This window comes from Sebastes fasciatus, chromosome 8 (assembly GCF_043250625.1).
Source record: "Sebastes fasciatus isolate fSebFas1 chromosome 8, fSebFas1.pri, whole genome shotgun sequence".
Lineage (NCBI taxonomy): Eukaryota > Metazoa > Chordata > Actinopteri > Perciformes > Sebastidae > Sebastes > Sebastes fasciatus.
Window position 1 is genome coordinate 7106032 of NC_133802.1, and position 19867 is coordinate 7125898.

General features: G+C 41.8%; 1 protein-coding gene and 1 long non-coding RNA gene across 2 annotated transcripts; one reads left to right on the top strand and one right to left on the bottom strand.

Annotated features, from left to right (window-relative positions):
* LOC141772242 (uncharacterized) lies at nucleotides 1-2733 on the top strand. The gene is made up of 2 exons (XR_012594879.1): nucleotides 1-134; nucleotides 394-2733. It is a non-coding gene; the product is annotated as an uncharacterized LOC141772242 (long non-coding RNA).
* Nucleotides 2734-3615: 882 nt separating this feature from the next.
* gpr173 (G protein-coupled receptor 173) lies at nucleotides 3616-18596 on the bottom strand. The gene is made up of 2 exons (XM_074643031.1): nucleotides 17442-18596; nucleotides 3616-7652 (listed from the first exon to the last, which is right to left on the bottom strand). The coding sequence occupies exon 2, from the start codon at nucleotides 7580-7582 to the stop codon at nucleotides 6269-6271; it is 1314 nt and encodes a 437-aa protein (XP_074499132.1). The 5' UTR covers nucleotides 7583-7652; nucleotides 17442-18596; the 3' UTR covers nucleotides 3616-6268.
* Between the last annotated feature and the right edge of the window lie 1271 nt (nucleotides 18597-19867).

A 19867-nucleotide genomic window follows, 5' to 3' on the forward strand; every position in this document is an offset into this window, starting at 1 on the left:
TTCTTTAAACCGTTTTAACCGATAGCATTAATTGGTTAAAATGCTTAATGTCGGTTAACGGTTAATTATCAACATCCCTAATTGCGACAACAAAAGTCTGAAGGGAAGGAACAAGGCGTCAGATGATCAGACAGGTTGGAAACAAACCAACGGTTTTGTCTAACCCACTTAGTGTAGAGGTCACACTGCAATGTGAGTGTACCCAAAATGTCAGCAATAATCCCTCATTGAACAGGAACGGAAATCCCTCATTGTGTGCACAACAACTAAGTAGATTAGGTTCAAGTTGAAGCGAGAAGTAAACTGTGATGGGGGTTCACAACAGACAGTCTGAGTCATCATTTTACTGTTCTCCTTGTTGGTTTGTTTCCAACCTGCCTGATCATCTGACAGTGAGTCACCGTTTTCACAGATCTCAGTTGTTAGTACTACTGATGGGAACGGTGGAGAAAACCCAAGCACAACAGTTTGGTGTTATCCTTTAAAGAAAATAACAATTTGAAAGCTGACTGAAGTGTTTTGTATGTACAATTCTTGGTTATTTATCATCATGAAAATTGTAGCTTGAGATGCTTTTTTTTTGGAAAAACAAAAAAATTAATTCTTCAATGAAATAGTCAGAAAGAGGCCAGTGTATGTAATCACATTTAGCCTGTCCAGATGCTTTATCTCAAGCCTTTTTTTTTAAAACTTCATTATCCCTAAATATGTACAAAAAAATCCAGTCCAATTAATAATAATAATCTATTACATGTTTTACAAAAAAGGGACTTTGAGTAAACTTCATTGGTTTTTAAAACACATTCAGATCTTTGTGTCAGGGAAAGGGGTCAACATGAGAAATACCGAGGAAGCATTTGTAGGAATGACATCTTCAAAATGCAATAATGTGTCTGGTCAGTATTTTCGCACTTTTCCTGTTTCATCCATGTAACCGTCGTCTTACCCATACACACAATCATACCTGCCAATAGAAACACACACGCACGCACGCACACACACAGTAAAAATATGATGATCAGGAACTCTTCGGTTGCATTTCAAAGTTGGTTTGCTGTCAATATAATACACACTAATAGTACAGAGGTCACAGTACATTTACAAAAGATAATCTGCCTGAGGCAACAAAAAAAGCACTGTCAGGCCTCTCCAGCATCAACTGTGAATCCACACTTTTCTCAGTCTTAGTCTCAGAAATGGAAATGGAAAGACCAGTCGTTTTTTTTTTTCATTCCTCAGGTTGATATCCACGAGGAAAACAATCCCACAAAAATCCAGATCATCAGCCTGCAATAGAAAAGTCCCTCCTACTTTGAATGTTCTCCTTTTCCCTCCCCATTTCACATCGTCTGTCCGTGACCACAGTTCCTCCAGGTTTTTGTTGGGAAGAGCAACGAGTCTTCCAAAATGTCACTAGTGTACACAGTGTTCTGTTTCCTCCTTTTGAATGACTTCAGTGCATACAGAAGAGACACATTTGTCTACTCTTTGTTGCATTGGTTTGATGTTTTTATGGAGTAAGGCCATAATTCTGAAAATAAAAAAACGAGATCAGCGATTTCTCTGTGGCATGCTGTTTGTCGGGTGTGTCAGATACGCCACGGCAGAGACAAAAAGGGCACCTCAAACCCCCCCACAAACACACTATTTTCCCCTCAATCTTAAGGACTGTGTCATGTTTTCAGACATTCACTGACAAATTACAATCTCTGTGCCCTGTCCTTTACTTCCACCTGAACTCCACTTCGAGCTACAGTTCATTTTCAGAGAGAAACAAGAAAGAAAGAAAGAAGCACAGCTAATCAATTTTTAGTATTTGTGCAAAAATAAAGCAAGTAGATGTCCCGTCTACTGCCTCCTCATACCTACAGTACACCGTGTGAAGTAATGATGATTTATGTCTAATTTCACCGTGGCTCTGCTGTACGATCAAACAATATCGAGGTGATATTGACTCCAGATTTATTTTTGTAATCTTATGAGCTAGTAAAAAGATTTCGGGCCAACCAGCTCGGCTCCATTTTGTGATGTGAACGGTAGAGTTGTACTGTTTTACCTCCCGATCAACAAGACACAGGATAAAATGATAGCTGCTGTAAAATGCAGCACCTTAGGGTTTTTTTTTTTTGTCCTCAAAAAGAGTATTGACTCAGTTTTTAATGTGTTTGGCATTGTAAGTGGAAATTCTGATTTTATCTCATAATATTGATCCTAAAAATTAATCGTTTTGACGGTTTTAAAAGTCACAATTTGGATTTGGTACCCTCTACTATTGATTTGACAAAGCTGAAATTGGCTTCCTTATCATCAACCACGGAGAGGTGGCTGCTACAAATGGGTAAAGCTTATTTTCCAGCAGTATGTGATCAAGTCCCCCGTGAGCCTGTTGTTAATACCAAACGATTCCTGATGGCTAGACTCAGAGCTGAGGAGAGTCCATTTAGTGTTTAGTAGCTTCCCCCTTCTTGTTGTGACCTACAGCTCTGACAGTCTGGCCTGTATATTTCCACATATCTACTGTTTTTCACATGGAGAAAATGTGGCTTTGAAAGAAACCGTCCCTCGACAAGTGATCGGAGAGCTGGATGCAGTTATCAGTGCCCAGTTACATAGACCTTCTAGAGAAGATTTTCTTTAGCAGTTCTCTTCAGTTAAAAAAAAAAAAGTATTACAGATGTAACTTATGATTTGTCCTCAGGGAATATCCTAATGAAATACAGCTTTGTATATGTATTCCATGCCTGAAAATAATTCCTTATTGTTTGTTTTCTGTTGCACGAGTGAGCGACGGCAACAAAATGCTTTAGGGTACCATCTATCTATCTATCTATCTATCTATCTATCTGTCTATCTATCTATCTATCTAACTAACCGTTTCAATAATAACACCAATAACAGTTGGGATTGTATCGAGATTTGATTCCTGCTGGACAGAAATCACTGTCTCACTGCCTCATTTAACACTTTATAGTTACTCTGTGATAAGGAAGTTAATTGAGATTTCAGACAGGAATCATTTTCCTGCACCATCACTGATGAGTTCCATCACATAACTGAGATTAAAGCTTCAGTAGGCAACACACTTTTTGGCATCATTGGACAAAAAAATTCCAAAATAACCTTTCAGCATATTGTAATTCAAGTGTTCTGAGAGATAACTAGACTTCTGCACCTCCTCATGGCTCTGGTTTCCGGCTTTAAAAAAACGGGCCAATCACAGGTCATTTCAGAGAGAGAGAGCGTTCCTATTGGCTATGCTCCGGCTGGTGGGCGGTGCTTGCTATTTCTTCGACAGATCTCAACATGGCTGCCGGGTCACAAACGTTCTCATTTTACAGCTAAACGGTACACTACAAGATGTTCCTGAAAACATTTGAGGCGAGAAATAGGCATTACAGTAACAGACTATTGATTTATATTTGATCAACGCTGCCTAGTTTGACCGTTTGGTTGGAGTTCGCGAGTGATTGACAGCTGGTCAGCAGACGCCAGATCAGCTCTGACTGCTTATTTTCCTCCGGTCTGTGAAATATTGCAGATTTTGCCAACAGGAGGACACAGAGGCACGATGTTTTCAGATTACCTGTCTCATGCACTACTGTCAGGATATAGTGACCGTTCTATAAAAATAACTTTTTTTTAAATCATATTTGCTCCAATCTCACTTACTACTGCTTTAAGGCCCAGTAACACCAGCATTTTAAATAGCTACATTTGAGAGTAAAATCAGCTAATTTCAATGGATTTAATGGACCCAACAGATCGACACGTGAAGGCAAAGTAAATCCACACACATCTTTTGCTTCGGGTTCAGCGTTGACACGCAAATTTGATAATTTGACCGGCTGATAGGTAGAAAACTGTCTGGACATCGCTGACCTTTGAGGGAACAGAGAGCCGGAGGAAGCTCTCACGGTCTCTCGGCTCTATATAACTGTCTGATATTTTGTACAGAACAGTGAATAACAACAGAAGGAAAGCTGTAGCATTCCTTCATAGACTGCAGAGGAGAAGCGACAGAAACAAACAAGGCAGCTGTGACGGAGCCGCGTCTAGTGGACATCGAAGGTATTGTGTTGTTGGGTTTTTAACACAAAATTCCGCTCTGATAAAATTATATTTTTCGTTCCACCGTGGGAATTTTTGATGGCATTACAATTTAAACTTCTAAACATTCAGATGCTCAAAATAGCCTAAAATAACGTAAATAAAATGCACTACTAGTTCAACACATCCTCAGTATTTGACCACAGCTATTGGAGATTCTTTCTTGCACCACTTGTAATTGCAATGGTCAGGTAAAGAAACATTTTACCTTCTAAAGAGAAGCATTTTATGCAACTGGGCACTGTGTTCAGACTCAAAACGTGGACTATATCCAGCTGCTGTCGGTGAGAAACCTTCGGTCGGTTCTTCTCTTTCGTCTTCAAGCGATGCACAGGAAAGAACACGTGTATCAGAAGTAGAACTTCTGCGGGTCACCTTAGCTTGATTTAATCAACATCAATGTGTAACCGATTGAGAAATAATAAGACATAGACGACTTGTCAACAAAGATGAGACCAAAGAAAATACATCATCATGGTCATAAAAGCTGGTGCGCCTCAGACACAAGACACAGTAACATTCTGTTCCTCGTTCAGTGAAGGGCATTCATAGGAGCACTTGTATTTCATTACCAACTTAAGATCCGTTTAAACCATCTCACTGTCCTCTGAGTCAAAGGACTCCAGCATGATATTCATACACCTCATCTTTGAGGCCGCCTTTGTTTCGTCGACTGAGTTCCAGATCGCCGTGTTCCCCCTATTTTCCAAAGACTTAACATACTTGATTTTAAAACGAATGTGACATAATGTGTTAAAAATGGAACTTAAAAATTGGACCAACTTCATACTTTCAGATCTATAACAGGGGTGTCAAACTCATTTCGTTCATGGACCACATACAGCCCAATTTCATCTCAAGTGGGCCGGACCAGTGAAACAATTGCATGATAACCTATAAATAACAACACTTCCAAATTGTTCCCTTTCTTTTAGTGTAAAGAAGTATAAATTACATTCTGAAAACGTTCACAGTTAATGAACAATCCATTCACAAAACAGATGACGAACAGCCTGAGATGTCTTGCTGATCTCTCGGATATGACAAAAAAAACAATTAATTTATCTTCTCTGTTCTCACGTTGTCCTCGCAAGCTCTTGCATTTTTTTTGTTGTTGCCATAATGGTTCTGATAGTGGCTCCGAATATTATATTCCTTCAGCACTGAAAGGTGCTGTGAACACACCAAGCACTCATTTACCTCTGTGAAGAAACAGGAATTGGTCCATTTCTCTTGGAGAACCTGACACTCTGTGTCCACTTTCAATTTTCCAACAACGTTTCCTGATGAACAGTAGCCTATACGCTTGACAGATTGGACCCTTTGGTGGGCCGGTTCTGGCCCCTCGGGCCGTATGTTTGACACCCCTGGTCTATGGCAACTTAAGATTGATTCTTTCTAAGTGTCTCTATACGGGTAAATAACTGATCAAAAAGAGACTCTTGGGATAGAGTGTTGCGTCAGGAAGTCAAGTCCTTATGGACCCCTGGAAAATGTATTTCTATAAACAATGTTGCCAAGTACCAAAAATTAAGTTAAGACACTGACCATAAACGGTAAGGGCCCTGGTTCAAATCTGTCTGGGTACCCTTGTTGCATCTCTCTCTTTCCGTCTCCATCGTTTCCTCTCATCTTCACTCGCCGCTATTCACATAACAGGATCTGGCTTTGCTAACTAATCCAGCATTTTCGTGAAATTTAGATTTAGACTAGAAAAGTTGCTTCTTTGTCCCCCTTAGGAATCTTTTTTGTCACCAAACCAACTCAAATATCCTTTTGTGTCAATCCAAGACTTTTCAAATATTGGGCATTTTGACATTCTTTATGAAGCAGTTTATGTAATTTGTTGGTGGCTGTTTGTCTGGCTTGGTTTCCACAATGACTGCATTATTACTTGCATTAAAGTATTTTTCTCTTTTTATCAAAAGTCAAGGTCTGACTCCGTGTATGCTGTTGGTTTGAGTGAAAAAGGGTTGGTAGATGGAAATACATGCTTACCATTCCAGTGTTTCCACCATTACACTCACTAGTTTGCACCCACTGCTTAAAAGTAGCTTGCATTGAATAAAACGCCACAATAGCTCAAGCAAACACTCCCACGACACACATCTGTTGGCCGCCCCTTGTTTTTTTTTCTCCATGTTTAGATTATCATCTCTGCTTACATGACACAATAAGGCTCTCGTGGCAGATGAGGTTTAGTCCTGCAGCAGGCTGGTAGGTGGGAAAGGAGCCCTTTCTTCAAGTCTTTGTTAAGGAAGAAACAGACAATAGGGTTGACCCCGGCTTGGGCGAAACTCATCCACACGGTGGTGGAGAGGTACCGGTGTGGTATTGTGCAAGCCTTGACAAACACCCTCCAATAGCAAGCCACTATGTAGGGAGACCAGAGCACCAGGAACAGCAGGGTGATCACGTAGAACATCCTGCCAAGCTGCTTCTCCGCTTTGAACTCCTCCATGCCCAACAGGCGCCGGTTCTGGTTGTGCAAGTTCTGCCGGATTCCCAGCAGAGTCGGCGGCATCGGGCCCCTGCCGAAGCCCGCAATCCAGTTGGCTGCCGCTTGGCCAGTAGCCCCCGGCCCGTGGAAGGTCCAGTTCTGACTGATGGCCGGCACCATCTGGACCGGCTTCATCTTGCGGTGCTTGTACTCAAAGAGGAGTAACTTCATGTAGACGACGTGTGTGGCTAGAATGAGCACGGCCAGCATTAGCATGAAGCCTAGCGTGTCGTTGGCCTTGAAATAGCGATGCTCAAAGATGCACTGGTCCTCCTCGCGAATGAATTTGTAGGTGCCTACGTCGAAAACTGGCGGGAAAGCCATCGCCACAGACAGTGTCCACACCATGCACACCACTGCCACGCATGTCCAGAATGTCATGCGCTTCGAGTAAAAGCGATGGTGTGCGATGGCCATGTAGCGCGTTACGCTTATGCAGAACAGCATGAAGGCGGCGTGGAAGCAGAAGAGCACTGCCATGAAGGCCACCACCTTGCAACTCAGCACGCTGTAGGTCCAGGCCGAGCCGTTCTTTATAGACACCAGCACAAACGGGAAGCAGATGGCTGAGCGAATGGTGTCTGCCAGGCACAGGTCCAGCAGGAAGTAGTAAGGTGCCTTGTGCAGGGCCCGGTCCCGCAATACGAGCAGAGACACCACCAGGTTGCCCACCAGGCTGATGCAGATGATCAGACCTAGTAGCACCAGTTTGATATAGGTAGAGACGGCCGAGGACGGACTCTCTGCTACCATACCTCCCGCGGTTGCCACCACTGCCGCCATGGGCCCAGCAGGCCCTTCGCTGCTCTCGTTTCTATTCGACATCCCCAATACCCCCCCACACACCACCTTATTCCCAAACACCAAAGCCACCACCACTTCTCCACCGCCTCCTCCGTCTGCTGGTTGTTCCTTCGTCCTCGTGGTTGCCTCCTTTCCACAGTTCACAAGGAACAGGAACACCTCAATCCACATCGCTCCATTTCGAGCAGGGTCCCTTTTTTGGTGTATTATGTCGTCTCACCTCCTGATCCTCTCCAGGAGCCTGAAAACAAGAGAAAAGAATTAGGAGTCTGGATGGCCATGAATAAAGAAGCTTAAAGCAGTGGTAATAAAACCAGACAAGAGGAAGATTGGAAAAAGACAGAAAAAAACTAAAGCCCATCAAATTGAAGGCAGATAAACATGAATTATAACAACAGGTGATAAAAAAAAAGAAGATAATGTTTTGACCAATAAAGAAAACATGGGTCCATCAACCAGAAGACCTCCAAAGATGTTGCAAGCACCAGAGTGTGAGGTTCCTAATCAATAAGCATATTTCAGTAGTTGATACATCAGCAAGGTTTAACCAGCTGAGAAGTCAGGATGTGTCCTTGTTGTCTGACCAGTCTAGCTGTATCACACCTTTCATTAAAGCTTCAGTGGGCAACAAGTTTTTGGCATCATTGGGCAAAATACCATAATAACCTTTCAGCATATTGTAATTCAAGTGTTCTGTGAGAAACTAGACTTCTGCACCTCCTCATGGCTCTGTTTTCAGGCTTTAGATAATCTATCCTGTGACGGGAGACTTTGGCCAATCACAGGTCATTTCAGAGAGAGAGCGTTCCTATTGGCTGTGCTTCGGCTGGTGGGAGGTGCTTGGTATTTCCTCACCAGATCTCAACATGGCCGCCAGTTCACAAACTTTCTCATTTTACAGCTAAACAGTGCACTACAAGATGATTCTGAAGACATTTGAGGAGAGAAATAGGCATTACAGTAACAGAATACTGATTCATATTTTATCAGCGCTGCCTAGTTTGACTGTTTGGTCGGAGTTCGCAAGTGATTGACAGCCGGCTCTCATAGACGGCTGCTGGATGGCAGACTCCAGATCAGCTCTGATTGGTTGTTTTCCTCCGGTCTGTGAAATCTTGCAGATGCTGTTAGGAGCTTGCACCGAGCTGAGCCGAGAGCAACCGTGCCGGTTGGTTTTTCATAGGACAGCATGGCACTGTAAATTTGTGTTCATTTTTTTTTACCAATTGCTAATAGCTGCATTAAAGGGACTATTTGTAACTTTCAGAAACGCTTCTTAACAGCGACACCTGTGGCCGTGAAATCAACGAAAGTCAGCGTCGGGCTTGAGCTTGTGCTCGCTCTAAATAGACATGAACGAGCATCGCTCAAAACAGTGAGGTGACAAACGTCAGCTAAAACCACGATATCATTCTATCTTTCACCTGCTTGGCAGTAATGTCAGTTGACCAGACGGAGGTCTCTCCATGAATCAATGCTTATACTGTGTTTGCTTCTCCTGCCTCAGCGCAGGCTGAGGCAGCGGGGCTCTGCAGCGAGAAACTCGTCTTCCTCCGCCCGCAGCCGGAGTGAACAGGGAGACACCGGCACCCGGTCGGTGACGAGACAACAACGTTTCTCTCTGAAGAGCCCCGTCACTTCACAAGACACAGGAAACCTCTGTTGGTCTTGAGGAGCTGCAGCAGTTATTTCTGCACAAACGTCCACTGTACATTCACTAGATATTCTCAGAGCTAAACTAACTCTTCTGCAGTGTGGAGTGAGCGCGCGTTCACGTCTAGAGGTGGAGCGAGCACGCGAGAACGCGCGCGCTGTCTGAGTGAAGGCAAGCAGGCAGAGGAGCGGGTACGCCGGCAACACGCGACCGCGCATATGCGAGCGCACCAGTCCCGACCCGGTACATTTATACGCTTAGAAAGTTACAAACAGTCCCTTTAAGTGTGATTAAATTCCAATCCTTCAATTACTAACTTAAAGTGCTATGATCTGATCTTTCTCCATTTGAAACAGCCATCATATAGATGTTGCAGACACCCCATTGCACCCTAACCTCTTTTTTAAAACAACACTTATCTGTTTTTTTCCCCCCACTTGTACCCAGCACTCCACAAAAAGCTGAACACCGCACACCCATTTGATAGATCATGGCCTTATAAAGTTGAAATGGCGAACAGTTGCCTATCATTCATTAGGAATGGTGTTCATGTCCACCTGATGAATGCAAGTCCAATATGAACTATCACTCTATTTTCTGGTCTCCACCAACTGCTGAGGGAAATATCTGTCTCGTTAGCTGCTAAATGCTCCACTATGTTCACCAGCTAATGGCTAACTGTGTCTATCTGCTGTTTGCTGCTGAGCAGGTAGTGTACAGTTTGTTTATCAGAGCTTTTTCACTGAAAACCGCTGCCTGATGCTGCTGGGAACCAGAGGCCTGCATCAGAACCCAAGTTAAATAAAGCTCAATTCAAGCATACCGCATCCGTGTGGCCACGTGGGTCCGAGTGGAAATTGTCTCCTCTGCCCATATGGAGGTGAATCAGTGATACCCGCAGGGCAAGTCAGTTATTGCAGCTGGTGAACAAATATACAATATAATCACATAACTAGGATAGAATAAGACGTTATAGAAACTTTAGGATTAAAATCCAAATATTGAAACTCAGGCAAAGCTGTAAATGAACGTAGAAATCTTTAACAACATGCTCAGTGGTAGCCCTTTAAATGAGAATATTTTGCTCTTTTGCCTCATGATGAATATGTGACACACATAAAATATTACAAGTAGGGCTGTCAACTAATTCAAATATTTAATCGCAATTAATTGCGTGATTGTCCATAGTTAATCGCGATTAGTTGCAAATGAATCGCATGTTTTTATTTGTTCAAAATGTACCTTAAAGGGAGATTTGTCAAGTATTTAATGCTCTAATCAACATGGGAGTGGGAAAACACGCTTGCTTTATGCAAATGTATGTATATATTTATTATATACAGTATATACTATATAATTATTTATAAGAAATCGATTAACAATGCAAAAAAAATGACAAATATTGTCAAGAAGCCCTCACAGGTACTGCATTTAGCATAAAAAAAAAATATGCTCAAATTATAACATGTCAAACTGCAGCCCAACAGGCAACAACAGCTGTCAGTGTGTCAGTGTGCTGACTTGACTATGACTTGCCCCAAAACTGCATGTGATTATCATAAAGTGGGCATGTCTGTAAAGGGGAGACTTGTGGGTATCCATAGAACCCATTTTCATTCACATATCTTGAGGTCAGAGGTCAAGGGACCCCTTTGAAAACGGTCATGCCAGTTTTTCCTCGCCAAAATTTAGTGCAAGTTTGGTAGTTTAACATTGGTACCAATAGATTCTTTAGGGTTTCTAGTTTCATATGATGCCAGTATCTTCACTCTAGCTTTAAAACTGAGCATGCTACAACATCAGAAACATCTAATAGCGGCCGGGCTAAAATCCGACCGGCCGCCGTCGGCTTTTTAAGAGGTTAAAAATTGCAAGGTGTGTTAAGGCGTTTAAGTAATTAGTGGCGTTAAATAAAATTTGCGTGAACGCATTATTATCGCGTTAACTTTGACAGCCCTTGTTACAAGTAGAAAAATATGATAATACCTGATAAACTCTAACTGACAAAAACGTGGCATTAATAATATAGCATATAGGGAGATGATTAATATTTTTTTAATAAAAAAGAACAGTGGGTATACTTCTTATTTCCAATTATCGTCACAAAGTCGCCTCATGATATCCTGAGCAGCAGTGATGACAGAAGAGCACAAAAGCATCTACATTGTCAGGAGACTTGTCAGGAATGAAAGTAACATAAAATGCAGCAAAATGATTAAAATGCAGCTAATTTCATCAGGCATTCGGTGTGGTCCCTCCATATCAGTGATATCTGTACTGGCAACAAGCGCCAGTAAGTGAACCAAGGCCAAACTGCCTTTTAGATGCACTTTGTTTAAGCATACTGACCCCTTAAACCTTAGCCTCATTTGGGACTGTTAATAATTGAGAGGGACTGTCATGGATGCTGCTCATGAAAAGCTTAGTGAAGCAGTTGTGCCACACTGTAACAGAGGTGGGGACGTACCCTACGTACATTTGTCGAACCAACCACTAAAGCTGGATTTATAGTTGTGTGTTAAGGGTTTACAGCATATAGCTTCGGGAGCCTACACACACACATAGCCACAGTCAGAACTGTGATTGGTCAGCATAGCTGTCGCAAAGGGTGTGAAACTCATACTTAAAAGGCAAATGTCTTGCTTGTCCAGTCAAGAAAATCTCTGCAATCATTTCTACCTGGGTTAAGGGCTCATGTTACCAGATGATCCAGAGCAAGCCTATATAACGGACTATTTTAATGTATTAGTTAATCAAGCCGTCAATGCTCTTCACTTCCGTTGTACACAAATGAGAGTTTGACAACATGTTTGGATTCCTCTTTGAACTGACTAATCTGTGAAATGGAAGATATTCATCTGCAAAGGCACTGCTGCACGCTGATCATGTCTGAACTCAGGACATAAACATGCAGGACCTGTTCCTAAAGTTGAGGATGCTCAGGACTTCAAAGGAAACTACAGCACTTCAAATCATCAGAACTATTGGATGGACTGTAATAAAGTTACTGTATTAACAAGATAAAAAAAAAACTTGCACTTAAAGTGATGATTTTTGTATTATTTGATCTCCATATAAAGCGCTGTATGCAACACAAATGAAATTAATTTCTACAAAATTGTGCTTCACAACGGAACTTGAACGAGAATGAGGCTACGGTTGCGTCCGAAATTCCACACCGACATGCTATTAAGTACGCTGAAACAGTATGGGAGATATTGTAGTCCTTAGTATTACACCAATAGTACGCCAATTGCATACTATTTCCGGTTAAATATTACAGTATGCAACGCTGGACACTATGGCGGCATGAATATCCCACAATGCAATGAGGTAGTGACGCCAACCGTACAAAACATATGTTGACGGACAGCTCTGTAACATCAATAACACTTTGATTTAACTGTAAGCATAAGATTTAATTTCGCTAGGTGTAATATATATTTTAAATTAATTCAGACGTTGATTCTCACATGATGTTGGCACGGGTTACCATGGTTACACGTCTCTCTCCGGCAAGGATGCTCTCAGGAAGTGACGACGTAAATTACAGCTCAGTGTGTCCGAAAAGATGCAGTACATACTACTGTTTATTCACACAAAAGTCTGTTGAATGATGATTGAGTATGTAGTGCATAGTATGCGATTTCAGACGGAGCCAATGTGTTGTACTGTGGTTTGTGTTTATGCATGTCAGTGATCGGGTTTGCATAAGGCCTAAACTGTACTATTCGTCCACTTAGGCTCCTTCTGTTTTCTTCTGTAAATTTCTGCTGCTGGTGAATGAGATCATCTATTGTGAAGATAAGATGAATAAAAAACTACCCTGTAGGTATCTGCATCCATAAAGCATCACCTTTGTATCGATTGTCCAATTTTTGTTTTCATGTGCGGCCGGAATTGCTGCCCCTTGTGAACGTAACCGTGGTTACAGGGCGTGTTCTTGGCATGACGCACCAGAAAGAGGTGAAGAAGACACTACACTTGAAAACAACAGCTTGACAACCATCTAAAAACATGCTGAATGACTACTGGAAGTGCCATTTGCGCTTTTTTCCACAAATGCCAATGAAGTCCTAATAGTGAATCAGAATAATGGAAAGTTTGAACAAATTTAATCAGTTGATAGGGCTGCACGATTTTGAGAAAAATATCCAATTGAAATTATTTCGACTGATATTGCAATCGCGAAATGATTTTGCGATATTAGAGGGAATGATATTTTTAAATTATTATTCTCATTTTCACTGAAAAACACATTAAAGTGATTATGGTGTGATTTTTGTGGGGATCTGTACCAAACAAAGATGTTTTCTTTGACACACATTTTACCTTTAACAAATAGTGCGCCTCCTGCGATTTGAAAATTGCATGCCATATTGCGATATCCATAAAATTTTGATTAATTGTGCAGCCCTATCAGTTGATGAAGACTCCGTAATTTGGTCAAAGTGGCCCTTGAGTGGAGATGTTTGTCAAATGCCAAATGTGTTTTTGTTTGCAGTATACTGTTAGGCTTAGCTTGGTTAAAGTTACGTTAAAGGGTTAGTTCACTCAAACTACATTGGCAGTTGTCGATAAAGATTGGTTTCAAAGCTCCGAGGCAGGTAAAGTTTGTTTGCTGGCAGAGGTCTGTACGGGTCACAATGCCAACAAGGCACAAACGTGCTGCCTGGATCATCTGTGCCTTCCTGTCTGCTAAAACGTCTAAAAAAAAAGAGAGCGGCGTAACGTTATATGGACTCGCAGGTTGCTACGAAGACGTGGACAGTGGTGGTGTAACGATTCATCTACTACATTGATGTATTGATTTATATTCCTACGATACAACTACATCGATAGGTACTCGGCAAGTTGTCCTTCACGGGAGACGTATATCAATATAAAATCAATTTGAAACGCAAAAATCGATTGTATTGATACTAAGGATTTGCACCTTGTATTTAAGGACGACAAACGTTATGTGAAAGTGTTTTTTAGCACTTTTATTAGTAAAGAAATGTTAAACGTTACTCCGGTTCACTCTCCAGACATAAGCCAGCTCGCCAGCTCCGCCCTCTGCAACGCGAGCACGCATCCATGGCGTGCATGCAGACGAACGGTACGGACAAACGCTCTCTCACCCGGTAGCAGCGTGGAGGGAGGCGGGCGTCGGTCTGCATGAGCTGCAGTACAGACGAGAGTTTCAGACGCTATCAGTCCACTTGACGAGGGCGGCTTCACCTACAGGTGCTTTCCCCGTGCACTGTTGTTTTTATCATTCAGAAAAAATGACTTTCCTTTTCCCCGTCATGATATCTATGTACAAGCAGCATCAGCCTCACGTATCCAGCTGGAGGGCAGACGGTCTGCAAAGCAAATTATCACGGGAGTAAAAAACAAAACAGAAATTCGACTAACGTTAGTCCAACATAGTTTTAAAATGTTTTTCCCGTATGTTTTCATGTATGAAAAGACCCCAAATGAACACTGTAAGCGGACTACTCGATTACTATAAGCAAATCATTTAAACAGCGTTTGTATAGGAATGATTAGTGTTGATAGATTAGTGTAAATATTGCACTGCCTACATTTTCAAATAAAAGGTGTATGTATTTGCCTTTAATCGTTTGTTTACTTGTTTATATACAAAATTAATTTATCCCTGATTCCTTTACAAGAAAAACTTTGAGGAATCCTGACCTGCACTGTCCAATATCAGATATTTATTTCACATCACACTGATGTGAAATAAAAATTACTGTATCGATTTCAAATCATTGAATCGTATCGTATCGTATCGTATTGCATCTCTCTAGATGAGCCAAATATCGTCCTTGAATCGTATCAGAACCATTGAAATCGTATCGTATCGTTGTAAAAACGTATCGTTACACCCCTAGTCGACAGTATGGCTTATCCATTTTGCAGAGGTTAGCTAGCTACTTTTTACCAGCTATATCTATTGTAGCCTACATTCTTATCTTGATATCTAAAAAAGGCGCTGACGTTGGGGAATCGGCTCGTGGCTCTGCTTCAACTGTACACTACGCAGCAAACAACGCCCGACAAAGCTGAAATCCGGTCCGACTCTAAAATGAGTCGTGCCTCTCAAAATTCGGTCCAGAAACGGGCTAAAATCGCACAGCGTACGCCCAGCTTAACACACTAAACTGAAAAGACGATGAACATGGTAGCATAAGTATTACCTGCAACACGTAGTATTTTCATTATGAGCGTGTTAGCATGCTGATGTTAGCGTTTAGCTCAAAGCACCACTATGCCTAAGTTAGGGATGTCACGAGAACCGATACTTTGGTACCAACTCGGTACCAAAATTCAGAAAAAGGGACGGTACTCGTTTTCTTCGGTACCGAACGATGCCTGTAATGGTCATTTGGTACCGGAGCGGAGGTGCTGGAGATGCGATTCTTCCAGATCTAATTGCGGCAGTATACGCTTAAGTGTTCTCATCTGCTGTGAAATGAAGGAAGAAGAAGAACGCCGTAACAGCACGGAAAAAAACAACAACATGAGACGTGAAAGATGGCAGCTGCTGCAGCGCTACCTCCGCCTCAACTCGTTGAGAAAACAAATAGCAAGAGTCGGGTATGGAAGTACTTTGCATTTGAGGCGGATTTACAAGGAGTAATAATAGATTCGCAAACACCAGTATGCGGTGCAGTAACGGTGCCGTCGTACTTTTCTTTCCAGAGGAAATACTTCCAATTTAGCAAAGCGCCTTAAAGACAGACATCCAGATGATATTGTTTGTTTTGAATACTTGAAGGCTACATGCTACTGTTCTGTTTTGCAATGTTAATAGACATTAATTTGTATTTATTACTTAAAGGCTACATGCCTGTTTTTTGAAATGTTCAAATCTTTTAATAAAGGAGTGCGTGTTGAATTACAGGGGATTTATTGTTTTTTTTACCGTGGTATCGAATTGGTATGGAGAATCGTGTAAATTCACTGGTATTGGTATCGACTACTAGATTTCTGGTACCGTCACATCCCTGGCCTAAGTACAGCGTCACACAGCGTGCCTGTAGACTCTTTTCATTCGGGTGAACCAACCCTTTAACACGATAAGAGAGAGGCTAAAACGTTTCTGCCTACAAATAAAAATAGATGAAAGCAAAAAAAAAAAAAAAGGTGAATGTCAGTGTTGCCTTGTCGAGATAGAAACCTCTGAAAATGTCTCAATGAATTATTTAATTAACCATTAGGTTGACGTGCCTGTACGGTCCTTGAATAGTTCCCTATCAGCTGCTCTTGAAGATGAGGGGGGGGGGGGGGGGACCTTTGAGGAAATTTCATTTGAAAAAAAAAAAATTTGCAAGAAATCACTTGATGCTCCATTAAAGGACAAGCCGCCGAACGACGAATGGAAAAACGCAGCGTGATGAACAGCAACAACACGTCTAGCAAAAAATCTAAGATCAAATTAATTGAATAAATTATCATCAACTGTTTTTTATCAGGTGCTTTTTTTTTTTTTTTTTTTGGAGTTGCAGTCCTCATAGCTCCACAGGCTGGGGAAAGCTGTGGGGGGAAACTGTGAAAGAGAGAGGCGGTGTGGTGTGTCTTGAAGGAGGGGCTTTTGCTGAAGCTGAAAGTTGGTTGGCGGCGGAGGGCAGAGTCACTGTCAGGAACTGGGTAGCAACAGCAGCCCAATACCTCTGGCTTGATGTCGGTGGGAGGAGGCGACAAAGCTCACTGGATGAGATGGAGACAGAGTTGGTCTCTGACAGAGGGGGCCCAGCATCAGTATCAGGCCTCCTCCACACATGGAGCCTTACAGGTCTGATGAGGACTGGAGAACCAGCAGCTGCTGCAGTAAGGAGCTTGGGTGGCTTCAAATCACACACACACACACACACACACACACACACACATATACACACACACATATGGCCTGTATTCCTTCAGGAGGTGGCGCTATATGTTCTCTAGGGGGGCACATTACACCAAATGCTATTAAATCACTTGCTTGTCCAAGTTGCTGAGCGAGGCCCTACAGCTGGTTGGAAAACCCTGTATTATTATTCATCATCATCAACAACACACTGACCACTGCTGTGTATATGCAAGCATCAGACATTTAGCTCTGCATAACCTCACAATAGATGATGATCAGCCTTGTTATGTAGAGGCTGAGGCAAGACAAAAAGCAGCAGCAGTCCCAGTGAGCTGTGATATAGTCTGGGCCTACAACAAGAGGCTGCTAATATATAGAAAAGATGGCAGCAAGGAGCTTTATTACACTCCAACAAATGTCTGTGCAGGAATGCAGAGAGGCTATAAAGGCAGCATGACATTTTTTTTTTTTTTTTACAGACCAGAGGACCTGTAGGCAATACAAAATGGTAGTCATGTTTGTGTGCTGCTTACCTGCTCTGTGGGCTGCTTGTCCTCCACCACACTATGATGACAGGCCGTCTGTCTGTTGCAGTCCACATTCAATGTGATGCCATACAGAGATGATGCACCTGTTTCTGTTCCACACACAGAATAAATATGGAATAATAGCTGGAGATCAATGTGGTAAATAAGAAAAGGCAGCAGCAGCAGCTGGTTATTGACAAACTGTGTCAATCTAAGGTGTTTTAGTGGGGAAGCCTGTTGCCTTTTTAAAAAAACAAAGATTTTAAAGACCCACAAAGCTGCGTTTCCTCTTTTTTCTTGTGCATGTCATGTCTCCGTTTTGTCTAAAGAAGCTCTCCAGTAAATCCCCAGTCCGAGGATGTGGGTTCATCACCATTCAGATATCTCCAGACCTTGGTATATTATAAAACCCCGCAGAAGGATCCTATACTAGTGTCATTAGTAGACTCATGTTTAGCTGTCGGAGCTGACAGCCAGCAGCAGCAGACGCCCTGTGGAGCAGCAGCAGCATCTCCTCCTCCTGCGAGCACTTTATGGAAACCCTGTCGGTCCTCCGCCGCCGCACTTCCTTTCGCATTGTTCCAGTCAAGCCCAGAGAAACCTCATGTTTGTTCAAATCCTTTAGCATGCTCCAAACAAATCCCCCAGGGCTCCTCCTGGGCAGGGAAGGGGAATGTGTTAGCTAGCTAAGAGGCCAGAAAAGCCCCGGGATCCCGGCAGGGCTGCGGGATGACACCGAGGCCGGTCCTCATCCTGTCCTCATCCTGTCCCGCAGCCCGTCAGCGGGCCAGCAGATCACTAACAGGGGGATCTGTGTCTGTGTGGATGAACCACTGACTGACTGACTGAGGTGGAAATGTCCGGATGAGACGCCTGTCTGTCTGCTCCGACGGTCGGTGTCGCTGGCAGGTGGACGACGCGGCTTTAACGCGGAGCTGGATCTGGCTGCAGCTTTCAGGAATAAACGCAGCAGCATCCAATGGTTGTTAGATTAGAACAGGCGACTGCTGCTGCTGCTGATATCGGCAGTGATTTTAATCCCGTCTGAATGGTCCGTGGTGGTCCAGGGGCGGCCTGGAGCTTTAGGGGGGATGTGGGCAGACCCTTCCCACCACAGACTCCCACACAACACCAGTGGTGGTGGCTGGTGGTGACTCCAAAAAAAATAATAATGGGGAAGACGGGAGGAAAAGCATTAACCCATGGTGTCATGTTATTTTATCTCTATTTTCTTTCTTTATTAAACAAAAGAACATAATTCAGATTGAATATACCAGCATGCCATGTAGCAGCCAAATAAAACAATAACAAAAGAGTAAGGGGTAAATCACACAAGATAAATATATATATATACACTAGATAAATAAATAAATAAATATATATATATTATATATATAATATATATATACAATATTTATATAATATTTATATATATAATATATATTATATTTATATAATATTTATAAATAATATATAATATATATATAATATATATATATATATATATATATATATATATTAAAAAAAATAAAGATATTGAGTGTCTTGACAGCTTTTTTCTTAGTCAAATTCGAAAGTGGTTTCACATATTGTTCAACATCCTTAAAGAAAACAACAAAATAAGGTATTTATTGTTAATTTATATTAATTAATAAAATATTTTGCCGACATCAAATCTATTATAAGAAAATATTGTCTTCTTTTGGGGATTTTATGAAAAAAACAAACACTACATTTTCCATAATAACGTCTTTAAAGATATGACAAATCTGCAAAATGTCTTTTTTTTCAATTTCTGCATGTAGGTATTGACGGGGCAATATTTATGAATAATTTTGAGGGACACTTCCTTAACCTTATACACTTTTTAGGTATGTATGAGGTATCATCCAGACCTTCTTCCAATAGCCATTATATAATTTACAAATCAATTCCAATATGCCATGATGTTATATCAACATCGTCTTTGAAAGGAAAGGTGTTGCTCTATTATTATTATTATTATTATTATTATAGGGATGTTGTGACGATTTTGTGACGAATAAGCTACTGTATTCATCTATCGCTTTACTGCTAGTGCATTACACTCAGTAGCCTACATACAGTGGTAGACAATTGAAGATGAAATTTGGAAATCCTCATTGGACCAACGCAATGTCATTATTGTATTCTTCTGGTTGTTGATTGGTAAATACCCAAGGGAGGATGTCCTTCTTTGGAGCGTCATTTTTTGGTTTTGGCCAATCACAGATTAGCATGAAAAGAATGCTAATCTGAAGGCCACTGAAGGCTCCATCGTTCCATGGATCTCCAGCTTCCAGCAGCCCTTACTAGGAGGTTTACTCTTAAATGGACTGGACCTGTACCTGCTCATTTCCTTTACGCAGGCAGGAGTTGTTTTGATAGAGGTTTGGCTGGTGGGAGCCTCTTAC

Coding starts and splice junctions, on each gene's coding strand:
- gpr173 (XM_074643031.1), bottom strand. CDS start 7,582: ATGTGGATTGAGGTGTTCCTGTTCCTTGTGAACTGTGGAAAGGAGGCA.